This window comes from Schistocerca serialis, chromosome 7 (genome assembly GCF_023864345.2).
Source record: "Schistocerca serialis cubense isolate TAMUIC-IGC-003099 chromosome 7, iqSchSeri2.2, whole genome shotgun sequence".
In the NCBI taxonomy this organism is placed as follows: Eukaryota; Metazoa; Arthropoda; class Insecta; order Orthoptera; family Acrididae; genus Schistocerca; species Schistocerca serialis.
In genome coordinates this window covers 33251856-33265250 of record NC_064644.1, presented here as the reverse complement: position 1 = coordinate 33265250, position 13395 = coordinate 33251856, and the positions used below count along the sequence as shown (strand labels likewise).

Sequence of the window (13395 nt, the reverse complement as noted above, 5' to 3'; positions counted from 1 at the left end):
GCGCCTAGTCGGACCTTACTTTCCGAATACGTCTCGTATATATATACGAGGCGTATTGGCAAAGGAAGGTCTGACTAGGCGCGAAATGGAAACCATGTGGAAACCTGATGGAACTTTGCACAGATGTGTTGGGCTGTGTCTTTAACGTACCTGCCGATCACTTAACGTCTCTCTTTTCAATTCAGAGCGCAAAGTGATCACGTACAAATGCCTAAAACAACAGTGTCTCCCGCCAAGTATGCAGATCTGGTGACAGATTTCGCCTGAAGCTATGCAACCCACATAATGTAAGTGTTATGCGTTTCTTTGTTTCTTAAAGACAGTTTTCAGCCACATTCTTTAGGGGAAATGAAAATGCTCCAGCAGGTTTCCAATGGGAAGTGTCTGATCAGTCACAATACAGCCCTTAATTGGCTCCCTCCATTATTCATCTCTGCTCACATGGAGCGCTGGCTACGAAGACAACATTTTGGCACAAACAACGAAAGGCAGAGCACCGTTGGGAATTGGCGGAAACCACAGGGGGCTGCTTTCTCTGATGAGGGCACTGGGAAGTTTGTACAACGCCACGACTAATGTCTATTGTGTATTGTGTATCGAAGCGGGGTCCTAGAAACGATGGAGCGGCTTTGTCCCGCCTTAATCTTCACAACGCCGCAACAGGCACAGCAGTCCACCCATCCCACCGCCGCCCCACACCGAATCCTGGGTTATTGTGCGGTTCGGTCCTCAGTGGACCCCCAGGAACGTCTGATTACTGACGAGTGTAACCCCAAAATGTTTGCGTGGTAGAGTAATTACGGTGTAGGCGCACGAGGTGAAAGTGTTTTGTGCAGCAATCGGCGACGTAGTGTAACTGAGGCGGCAGATGTCTAAGTCGGAGCAGCGACTATTTAGAGAGATAGCTGGAAGGTGTGGCTAACTGTTGTGGATAAAAAATTTTATATTTTCATTGTGGTTTTCATTCCTTGACCGATTTCGGAGCACACACACACATATATATTTGTGTGTGTGTGTGTGTGTGTGTTGTTTAGAGACGCTGATCAGTGAGATAATCAGTGATCTTACCAAAATTAGTAGAAACAACTGTGGTTCAAATGTCGAAAATAGTATAGAAGAAATTAGAGGCAGTCGGGCATAAAATGGGCGGAGAGCTCTAAGTGCGACACACAGGAGAGATATGTAAGCCTCACTGGAAAGATATGGACTGCACCATACAATTCGCTGTGGTGACGACACGATGGAAAACGTTTCTGCATTCGAACGTGCCATCGGTCAGACACTAGCTGTACTGGACTAGAGAATTACCGCCCCACACATGGGTAGATCTTAACATGGCAACACCAATGGCTGCCATAGCTGGGAACGACGCAGTGCTGACGGATGGCGTCACACTGAGCTCAGTGATGAATCACAATTCTACGCTTCCCAGTGCGAACATCCCCGGCGACCTGGCGAGGGCTCCCAGCCCTCTAAATTTCTGGAAGTATCACCATGTGATATGCCTGAGTTGCTCTAACCTGAGGTTGCCCAGTTGGTATAGATTATTACCCTGTGTGAAGACGGTAGCGAGTACCGAAACCAGTATAGAATAAATGATATTGTGCAGCTGTGGCTCCATAAACTTTTCTGGTGTAATAATTGGTTGTATTCACGTCGGGCCTCCATCGGCAACATATCGTCATCTGGACACTGTATTTCGGCGGCCCACGTGGCCGCCGTCTTCAGGCCGAAATATTGTGTCCAGATGACGATATGGAGACCCATCGTGAATACAATCGATATTGTAGAGCTGTTGGCACAAAAAAAATATTTTCCAAATGTTTATTGCCTGTAGATAACCACTTGAAGAAAGCTTTATGCCAGTAAAAATAGTTCGTAGAGATATGTAACAACATTTCACCCTTAACTGTTGGTATCTGGATGTCCAGTATTCAAAGAAGATATGTTTTAACCCTTCCGTGGGCAAAATTATTGAGCAGTTTTTTTAATGAATGAAGATCAGATAGTAGTTAACAGATAGGTATATTTATCATACAGAATATCAAACTTGCTCCAACTGTGAAACTGAGGTCGCACAACAAGGTGGGAAGTATTCTTCCCACTGCCCTTCCTTGGAGTTAAATGACAAAAACAACTTTTTCAATATATGTCATACTTGTTTGATAAATTTCACAATTACTTGCCATGAAATTTTCTGAAACATGGGTCTATGCAAAGTGGTATTTGACAATATGTATAAACACAGCGAGTGCTCTTTTCCGCAGCTTTGGTACTACAATGACGGCACGTCCAGTAGGTTTCTCCTAAAATGGGTTGATGCTCCCCTACAGCCACATGACTACAATCTTCAGGTACTTTACCCCTTTTTGCCAGAAAGACAGGTTTTTGTCCACGCCTTTTTTGGGATGAGAAGCCAGCGATCAATTGTCTGGCTAGATGGATCCTGTATGTGAGCTGATCATGCTGTCCGCTTTCTCTTTTACTTCTTTTCCACAGGATAAAACTGTTCACTGCAGCAACATCCACCAGGAAATAAAATATTCAGTGCCACCATTTTACAGAACGTCTGCCAATAGCATACTTTTCTGGTAATTGATCAAACTGATCGACACCACCCACTATTTTGTTGTATTCTGCCACAACTTCAGGACAAGAAATCCCTGTACTAGTACCATCCTTGTTTTTCCTTTTCTCTTGTGGCTGTTTCTCACGGGTCATGAATTGAGGGCAGGAAAGTGACTGGACGGTTATCCATCCATTTTACTGCAGAAATGGCTCCTTTGGTTTCAAACTGGAATTCTCCTGGTTCCAATTTTACGATTTCCTTCATAAATTTTGGTAAATCAAAAGTATTTATCTTATACTATAGCTTTGAGGAAAAAATCACAAAATGTCAGGCGAACAGCACTGAAAGGCTCCTCTACAGAGCAACACTCAGCTATACAATGCCTCTGCGCAAAGGTACAGCAAAAACGGCGGGAACTTCCGATTGGAAGTAGTACCCTATTCTGTTCTGTAGGTGGTAACACCGTACACAGGTGGGAACTGTGAATCCCACGGGACTAGAAGCGAGTTCATTGTAGTGGGAAGCATGTGTCCCACGGCTCACGAAAGGGTTAAAGTAATGAAATAAAGTACTATCAAACTTTAGCTTTCAGCGATTATTAGTTTTGCCTCATCATGGGGACCTACACTGAGTTCACCTCATTAAAAAGACCTGGTGACCCTAGAGACTCTCAGATGGGCTTGGGGCATAATAAATTGGGTTGAACATTAGGACTGGAGTACAGGTACCCTTCAAGAGAACTGAACATTAGGATTGTCGCCGGACATTTGAGACTGGCGCAGCGTGTTAGCAAGTGCGTGGCGGAGCGCCTCACCGAAGGAGAAGGTGAGCATGACTACGTCCCTGGCCTGGTCGTAGGGCCTGTTGGAGAAGGCGATGGCCACGGGGAACGGCTGGCCGCGCCGCAGCACGGGCGTCGGCTGGTCGTCGTGGACGCACTCGAAGCGCTCCGTGTGGTGCTTCTGGGCCGTCTGCAGCGAGCACAGCTCGATGGACTTTACCAGCAGGTGGTCCGCCATCCTGGTCTCAGCTTCCGACCTGCAACACGACGGGCGGTACGCTGCCGTTTACGACGCACTGAAGAGCTACACCAGAATAGAAGTACTGTCTTAATATTTGCTGTTTACAGTTATTGATTACGAGTATGCGGACACCAGTGTTAAGCGCGGAATTGATACTCAGAAGTCACAGGTAGCGGATACAGCACTACAGGGTGTTACAAAAAGGTACGACCAAACTTTCAGGAAACATTCCTCACACACAAATAAAGAAAATATGTTATGTGGACATGTGTCCGGGAACGCTTACTTTCCATGTTAGAGCTCATTTTAGTTTCGTCAGTATGTACTGTACTTTCTCGATTCACCGCCAGTTGGCCCAATTGAAGGAAGGTAATGTTGACTTCGGTGCTTGTGTTGACATGCGACTCATTGCTCTATAGTACTAGCATCAAGCACATCAGTACATAGCATCAACAGGTTAGTGTTAATCACGAACGTGGTTTTGCAGTCAGTGCAATGTTTACAAATGCGGAGTTGGCAGATGCCCATTTGATGTATGGATTAGCACGGGGCAATAGCCGTGGGGCGGTACGTTTGTATCGAGACAGATTTCCAGAAGAAGGTGTCCCGACAGGAAGACGTTCGAAGCAATTGATCGGCGTCTTAGGGAGCACGGAACATTCCAGCCTATGACTCGCGACTGGGGAAGACCTAGAACGACGAGCACACCTGCAATGGACGAGGCAATTCTTCGTGCAGTTGACGATAACCCTAATGTCAGCGTCAGAGAAGTTGCTGCTGTACAAGGTAACGTTGACCACGTCACTGTATGAAGAGTGCTACGGGAGAACCTGTTTCCGTACCATGTACAGCGTGTGGAGGCACTATCTGCAGCTGATTGGCCTCCACGGGTACACTTCTGCGAATGGTTCATCCAACAATGTGTCAATCCTCATTTCAGTGCAAATGTTCTCTTTACGTATGAGGCTTCATTCCAACGTCATCAAATTGTAAATTTTCACAATCAACATGTGTGGGCTGACGAGAATCAGCACGCAATTGTGCAATCACGTCATCAACACAAATTTTCTGTGAACGCTTGGGCAGCCATTGTTGCTGATGTCTTGATTGGGCCCCATGTTCTTCCACCTACGCTTAATGGAGCACGTTATCATGATTTCATACGGGATACTGTACCTGTGCTGCTAGAACATGTGCCTTTACAAGTACAACACAACATGTGGTTCATGCACGATGGAGGTCCTGTACATTTGAGTCGAAGTGTTCGTACGCTTCTCAAGAACAGATTCGGTGACCGATGGATTGGAAGAGGCGAACCAATTCCATGGCCTCCACGCTCTCCTGATCTCAACCCTCTTGACTTTCATTTATGGGGGCATTTGAAAGCTCTTATCTACGCAACCTCGGTACCAAATGTAGAGACTCTTCGTGCTCGTATTGTGGACGGCTGTGATACAATACGCCATTCTCCATGGCTGCATCAGCGCATCAGGGATTCCATGCGACGGAGGGTGGATGCATGTATCCACGCTAACGGAGGACATTTTGAACATTTCCTGTAACAAAGTGTTCGAAGTCACGCTGGTACGTTCTGTTGCTGTGTGTTTCCATTCCATGATTAATGTGATTTGAAAAGAAGTATGAGCTATAACATGGAAAGTAAGTGTTTCCTGACACAGGTCCACATAACATATTTTCTTTCTTTGTGTGTGAGGAATGTTTCCTGAAAGTTTGGCCGTACCTTTTTGTAACACCCTGTATAAAAGGAGGCACGCAGTATCGTATTCTCAGTAGGGAATCAGGAACAGCAGTCCTTAAAAAGCTACCCAAGTAGACCTCTGGTGATCTGATTATGAAGTGGAAAAGCGAGGGAAATACTACAGCTAATCCGAGGCTAGGCAACTTCATGCTCTGAGGGCCGTCGAACATTGCCGAGTGTTGGAATAAAAATTTGCCAGAAACCAGCGGCAGGAATCACTCGTGAGTTACAAAGGGCTACCAGCAGTTCGGCTACCAAAATGTCGGTGCGTATGGGGTTAAAAAGAACAGGGACAACGGCGGAGCTGCTCCTCGTACGCCGCAGATTTCTGTACTCAGTGCTGAGGGACGCTTGAGGTGCTGTAAAGAGCGACATCAGTGGACAGTGGGTGAGTGGAAACGAGTGATTTGGAGCGATGAATCACGCAGCATCATGAGGCAGTCCGATGATGGAAGGGTCTGTGTTTGGGGAATGCCTGTGTGATGTTACCTGACATCAGGTGTAGTGCCGACAGAGAAGTCCACAAGTGGTGGCATCGCCCTTAATGGGCTCAAGAAAACGCTAAATCCGAAGTAATATGAATGCATGAATGTATGATGAGTTAAAAGAGATATTCAGACAGTGAAGGGAGACGAAAATTTAATACTCATGAGTGACTGGAACTCGATAGTAGGAAAAGGAAGAGAAGGAAACGTAATAGGTGAATATGGAATGGGAGTAAGGAATCGCAGAATTTTGCACAGAGCATAACTTAATCATAGCTAACAATTGGTTCAAGATTCTTAAAAGAATGTTGTGTACATGGAAGAAGCCTGGAGATACTGACAGGTTTCAGGTAGATTATATAATGGTAAGACAGAGATTCAGGAACCAGGTTTCAAATTGTAAGAGATTTCCAGGGGCAGATGTGGACTCTGACCACTGTAAATTAAAACTGAAGAAACGGCAAAAAGGTGGGAATTTGAGAAGACGGCATCTGGAAAAACTGAAAGAACCAGAGGTTCAGGGGGAGCATTAGGGAACGATAGACAAGAATGGGGGAAAGAAATACAGTAGAAGAAGAATGGGCAGCTTCGAGAGACGAAATAGTGAAGGTAGCAGAGGATCAAGTAGGTCAAAAGACGAGGGCTAATAGAAATCCTTGGGTAACAGAATAGATATTGAATTTAATTGATGAAAGGAGAAAATATAAAAATGCAGAAAATGAATCAGGCAAAAAGGAATACAAACGTTTCAAAAATCTCACTAGGGGTGATATTCTTGAGGACAGTATCATGAAAATGGAAGAGGATGTAGAAGAAGATGAAATGGGAGATATGATACAGCATGAAGAGTTTGACAGAGAACTGAAAGACCTAAGTCGAAACATGGCCCTGGGAGTAGACAACATTCCATTAGAACTACTGACAGCCTTGAGAGAGTCGGCCTAACAAAACTCTACCATCTAGTGAGCAAGATGTATGAGACAGACGAAATACCGTCAGACTTCAAGAAGAATATAATAATTCCAATCCCAAAGAAAGCAGGTGTTGACAGATATAAAAATTACCGAACTATCAGTTTAATAAGCCACGGCTTATTATTAAAGACTAATGGAAAAACTGGTACAAGCCGACCTCTGGGAAGGTCAGTTTGCATTCAGTAGAAGTGTTGGAACACGTGAGGCAATACTGACCCTACAGCTTATCTTAGAAAATAGATTAGGGAAAGGCCAACCTACGTTTCTAGCATTTGTAGACTTAGAGAAACCTTTTGACAATGTTGACTGGAATACTCTCTTTCAAATTCTAAAGGTGGCAGGGGTAAAATGCAGGGAGTGAAAGGCTATTTACAATTTGTACAGAAACCAAAAGGCAGTTATAAGAGTCGAGGGGCATGAAGGGGAAGCAATGGTTGCGAAGGGAGTGAGACAGGGTTGTAGCCTATCCCCAATGTTATTCAATCTGTATATTGAGCAAGCAGTAAAGGAAACAAAAAAAAATTCGGAGTAAGAATTAATATCCATGGAGAAGAAATAAAACGTTTGAGGTTCACCGATGACATTGTAATTCTGTCAGAGACAGCAAAGGACCTGGAAGAGAGCTGAACGGATTGGACTGTGTCTTGAAAGGAGGATATAAGATGAACATCAACAAAAGCAAAACGAGGATAATCGAATGTAGTCGAATTAAATCGAGTCATGCTGCGAGAATTAGATTAGGAAACGAGACACTTCAAGTAGTAAAGGAGTTTTGCTATTTGGGGAGCAAAATAACTGATGATGGCCGAAGTAGAGAGGATATAAAACGCAGACTGGCAATGGCAAGGAAAGCATTTCTGAAGAAGATAAATTTGTTAACATCGAGTGTAGATTTAAGGGTCAGGAAGTCGTTTCTGAAAGTATTTGTGTGGAGTGTATGGGAGTGAAACGTGGACGATAAATAGTTTGGACAAGAAGAGAGTAGAAGCTATCAAAATGTGGTGCTACAGAAGAATGCTGAAGATTAGATGGGTATATCACATAACTAATGAGGAAGTATTGAACAGAATTGGGGAAAAGAGGAGTTTTTAGCACAACTTGACTAGAAGAAGGGATCGGTTGGTAGGACATGTTCTGAGGCATCAAAGGATCACCAATTTAGTATTGGAGGGCAGGGTGGAGGGTGAAAATCGTAGAGGGAGGCCAAGAGATGAATACACTAAGCAGATTCAGAAGGATGTTGGTTGCAGTAAGTACTCGGAGATGAAGAACCTTGAACAGGATAGAGTAGCATGGAGAGCTGCATCAAACCAGTCTCTGGACTGAAGACCACAATACCAACTTGAATACATTTCACATAATTGTGTACTGCCCACTGTAGAGGAACAGTTGTGAAACGATGGTTGCTTGTATTAGCGTGGCAGTGCAACCTGTCGCAAATCAGCAACCGCTGTGAACGATAACATCCCCTTATTGACTTGCCAATCATGAGTCTCGATCTGATCAGAACAGCACGCTTTTTGAATGAGTCACAACGTGGATGAGAACGTTGTAAACTTTGCTCCAAACCCCCTTGTCCAACATGACGACCTTCTCCAGTTTCGGCTGTTGAGGAAGTGTGTGCTGAGATTCCCTCCCCTCCCCCCCTTCCCCACCCCCCCTCTTTCGCTAGACTGAGACAAGTCACTGAAAGCATCCGAAGCAGAGTTCAAGTCGGCATAAATGAGAATGGTGGACACATCCTATATTAATGTTCACCAACATATGTCCGAATACTTTCGTTCATTTAGTGTGTTTATTGTGAATAATTTCTGCCGTCCATGGCATTGGCTGTTGCTGACGCCAAGAAGTAGAGTAGTATTGTGCAAAGTCAGGTCGTATAACACTAGCGTTTGAAAAATCCGCAGACTATTTGAAAGATTAGCAAACAGTACTCAAGAAAGTTAAAGAAACAGCTGTTGTTCACTTCTTGACAGAAGCACATAAAAACGCTACGGAAGTAAACGTTGTACGCGGGCTGGCCTGCAAATGGAGCATCACCGCAGTGATAAACGTTCTAGTAGCAGTAATACAAACTCGAAACAGTATGATTCACCTAACGACCCGCGGTTAACGTCTGTAAATAAAAGTGTTTAATTGCCGGTCGATACTCACCTATATTCAGTTTAGCTAGATGTAAGATACGTAGCAACAAGCGGCTGTGCGTTGTATCTTTTCAGCGGTTTGAGGCAAAAAGTTATCGTAATTTTAATAATGAACAGCCTCAGTTGCACCGTTTACCTAGAAATTTACCTAGGTTTCAGTCGGGATAACCCAACCTTCTACAGAATAACAGTATGTACCGTTTGTCCATAGTGGACGTCGTCAAACTAAAACTACAAATCCATAAATTATCGTACAGACTGTAAAAACGTATCTGAAACTGCCTCGGCCCCACTTCGCGACCGCGATGCAGCAGCCACGAGTGCTGTCCTGGAACTTTACATTCTGACGATAATCTATGGATTTGTAGTTTTAGCTTGACGATGTCCATTACGGACAAACGATAGATACTGTTATTCTGAAGAAGGTTGGGTTATTCCGACTGAAACCTAGGTAAATTTCTAGGTAAACGGTGCACCTGAGGCTGTTCATTATTAAAATTAAAATTAATATTTATACAATTGCTGACAGGGCCGCGAAATGTTGAAGACATTTATGTATCGTAATCTTGCTTAACGACACTCCTTATACATCAAAATGTTTAATGTTACTGATTAGAAATTTGCCAGTAGCGTGAATCTACACTCTCAGAGTAGTTTAGAAAAACGTGTAAATAATAACCCTATGTAAGCGCTGCTTTGCTGTCGTGTACAATCAATGAACTGTTGAATCTAGTTTGGACTTGCCTAGCCGTTGAGATAAAAGAGTGGTGAATGCAGCCTGGTTGAGAGGCTTACTGTGTAAAGGCCAAAAGTACAAGATATGCTACTTTGTCGTATATTGGAATAATACGCTGCTCAGACGTAAAACTGCAAGAACATGTAGGCGGCATGCGAAAACACGAAGTGTAGTACATGCATGGAGACACAAATTCTTCTGAACTAGATGGAAGAAAATGATCTTTTGACAAATAGTCAGCACGGATTCAAAAAATAGCATTCATACGACGCCACTGGCCGCTTACTGTCGTGAAGTAATGAGTGCTATCGACAGGTGAGCTCACCATGATTTCATGGGTCCAGATTTTGAGATGGCTTTTGACAGCTCTCCTCACAAGCGGTTTCTAATGAAACTGCGTGGCAACGGACTATCGTCTCACGTGTGGGACTGGATTCCCGATTTCCTGTTAGAGAGGTCACAGTTCTTAGTAACTGACGGAAAAGTCATAGAATAAAACAGACGTGATACATGGTGTTCCTCAAGGAAGTGTTATATGCCCTCGGCTTTTACTTATCTACGAGATAAACGACATAGGAGAAAATCTGAGCAGCCGTCTTGGATTGTTTGCAGATGATGCTGTTATCTACCGTTTTGTAGAGTCATCACATCATGGAAACCAATTGCAAAATTGTTGATAAAATGTGTGTATGGAGCGAAAAGTCTCAGCTGACCCTAAATAATGAAGGAGTTCATCTACGTGAGTACTAAAAGGAGTTAGTGAAATAACGTTTACACGATAAAGTACACAAATCTAAATACTGTCAGTTGGACTAAATAACTAGGAATTTTACTGATGAAGAACTTCGACCGGATTGATCGCATAAGTAATATTGTGGGTAAGGCGACACAAAGACTGCGATTTATTGGCAGAACAACAGTTCTACTAAAGACACTGCCTACTCTACGGTTGTCCGACCTCTTCTGGAGTACTGCTGCGCAATATGGGACCCGCATCACGTAGGATTAATGGAGGACATGGAACGGGTTCAAAGAAGGGGAGTTCGTTGTGTATTACCGCGAAATAGGGGAGGGAGTGCCATGGATATGACGCGCGAGTTGGTGTGGTAGTTATTACAAGAAAGCCCTGTTTCATTGCAGCGAGATCTTTTTACGAAATTACTGTCTCCAATTTCCTCTTAAGAATGCGAAAATATTCTGTTGGCGCCCACGTACATGGCGAGAATTGATCATCGTAATAAACTAAGAGAAATCAGAGGTCGCATGGAGAGATGTAAGTGTTGATTTCTCCCGCACGCTGTTCGAGAGAGGACGGGTGTAGAAGTAGTATGAAAATGATTCGATGAACCCTATGCCATGCACTTAAGTGTGAACTGCAGGGTATCACGTAGATGTGGATGTAGACGTAGATCAGCGTTACAGTGCGCCTGCACAAAGTAACATAGTAGGTGGCACCTGGAAAAAGTTCAAGGCTATCGTAAAATGCGTTTTAGACAGGTACGTGCCGAGTAAAACTGTGAGGGGACGGGACAAACCCACAGTGGTTCAACAACAAAGTTAGGAAACTACTGCGAAAGAAAATAGAGCTACACTGCAAATTTAAACGCAGCCAGAATCTCTCAGGCAAACAGAAGCCAAACACGATGTCAAAGTTAGCGTAAGGAGGCTATCTATGCGTGAAGCGTTCAGTGAATTCGAAAGTAAAATTCTATGTACCGACTTGACAGGAAATCCTAGGAAGTTCTGGTCTTACGTTAAATCAGTAAGTGGCTCGAAACAGTATATCCAGACACTCTGGCCTGATAATGGAATTGAAACAGAGGATGACACGCGTAAAGCTGAAATATTAAACACCTTTTTCCAAAGCTGTTTCACAGAGGAAGACCGCACTGCAGTTCCTTCTCTAAATCCTCGCACGAACGAAAAAATGGCTGACATCGAAATAAGTGTCCAAGGAATTGAAAAGCAACTGAAATCACTCAACAGAGGAAAGTCCACTGGACGTGACGGGATACCAATTCGATTCTACACGGAGTACGCGAAAGAACGTGTCCCCCTTCTTTCAGCCGTGTACCGCAAGTCTCTAGAGGAACGGAAAGTTCCAAATGATTGGAAAAGAGCACAGGTACTCCCAGTCTTCAAGAACGGTCGTCGAGCAGATGCGCAAAACTATAGGCCTATATCTCTAACATCGATCTGTTGAAGAATTTTAGAACATGTGTTTTGCTCGTGCATCATGTCATTTCTGGAAACCCAGAATCTACTCTGTAGTAGTCAACATGGATTCCGGAAATAGCGATCGTGTGAGACCCAACTCGCTTTACTTGTTCACGAGACCCAGAAAATATTAGACACAGGCTCCCAGGTAGATGCTATTTTCCTTGGCTTCCGGAAGGCGTTCGATACAGTTCCGCTCCGTCGCCTGATAAACAAAGTAAGAGCCTACGGAATATCAGACCAGCTGTGTGGCTGGATTGAAGAGTTTTTAGCAAACAGAACACAGCATGCTGTTCTCAATGGAGAGACGTCTGTAGACGTTAAAGTAACCTCTGGCGTGCCACAGGGGAGTGTTATGGGAACATTGCTTTTCACAATATACAAATGACCTAGTAGATAGTGTCGGAAGTTCCATGCGGCTTTTCGCGGATGATGCTGTAGTATACAGAGAAGTTGCACCATTAGAAAATTGCAACGAAATGCAGGAAGACAAATGTAATGTATTGCGAATACATAGAAAGAAGGATCCTTTATTGTATGATTATATGATAGCGGAACTAACACTGGTAGCAGTTACTTCTGTAAAATATCGGGGCGTATGCGTTCGGAACGATTTGAAGTGGAATGATCATATAAAATTAATTGTTGGTAAGGCGGATGTCAGGTTGAGATTCGTTGGGAGAGTGGCTTACAAAACACTCGTTCGACCTATACTTGAGTATTGCTCATCAGTGTGGGATCCGTACCAGGTCGGGTTGACAGAGGAGATAGAGAAGATCCAAAGAAGAGCGGCGCGTTTCGTCACAGGGTCATTTGGTAAGCGTGACAGCGTTACGGAGATGTTTAGCAAACTCAAGTGGCAGACTCTGCAAGAGAGGCGCTCTGCATCGCGGTTTATCTTGCTGTCCAGGTTTCGAGAGGGTGCTTTTCTGAATGAGCTATCTAATATATTGCTTCCCCCTACTTATACCTCCCGAGGAGATCACGAATGAAAAATTAGAGAGATTCGAGCGCGCACGGAGGCTTTCCTGCAGTCGTTCTTCCCGCGAACCATACGCGACTGGAACAGGAAAGGGAGGTAATGATAGTGGCATGTAAAGTGCCCTCCGCCACACACAGTTGGGTGGCTTGCGGAGTATAAATGTAGATGTAAATGTAGATGTAGATGCATTCTGTATACAATCAAAGCATGTTACTCACTGAGAAAACGCACTTGATTTTTTATTTGTTTCAGATAAGATCGTGTTATCGTTCGCATAAAAATGAAAAACGTCTTACCATCCAGTGTCGGAATCTAACAGCTGCTGGATCATGACCTTCACGATGTCGATGCTCGCGTTTTCCGTGAGTGTCAACTGAATATCATATCGACGGGTTGAGAAGGGCCATACCAAACGCTATACAGGAGCACAATGACACCACGAAACCAGCGCTCGAGAAGTCAGGTGTATCATTTGATCGGTGCTCGGCTGTGGTGATCGTATCTTGA

The 13395-nt window shown here is 44.1% G+C and overlaps 1 protein-coding gene across 1 annotated transcript in view; it reads right to left on the bottom strand.

The window, feature by feature from the left end:
* LOC126412369 (hemocyte protein-glutamine gamma-glutamyltransferase-like) overlaps nt 1-13395 on the bottom strand; it is a 389080-nt gene that overhangs the window by 306026 nt on the left and 69659 nt on the right. The window contains exon 2 of the mRNA XM_050081937.1: nt 3384-3607. Within this exon, the coding sequence (XP_049937894.1) occupies nt 3384-3588 (205 nt within the window). The 5' untranslated portion in view covers nt 3589-3607. The remainder of the gene's footprint in view (nt 1-3383; nt 3608-13395) is intronic.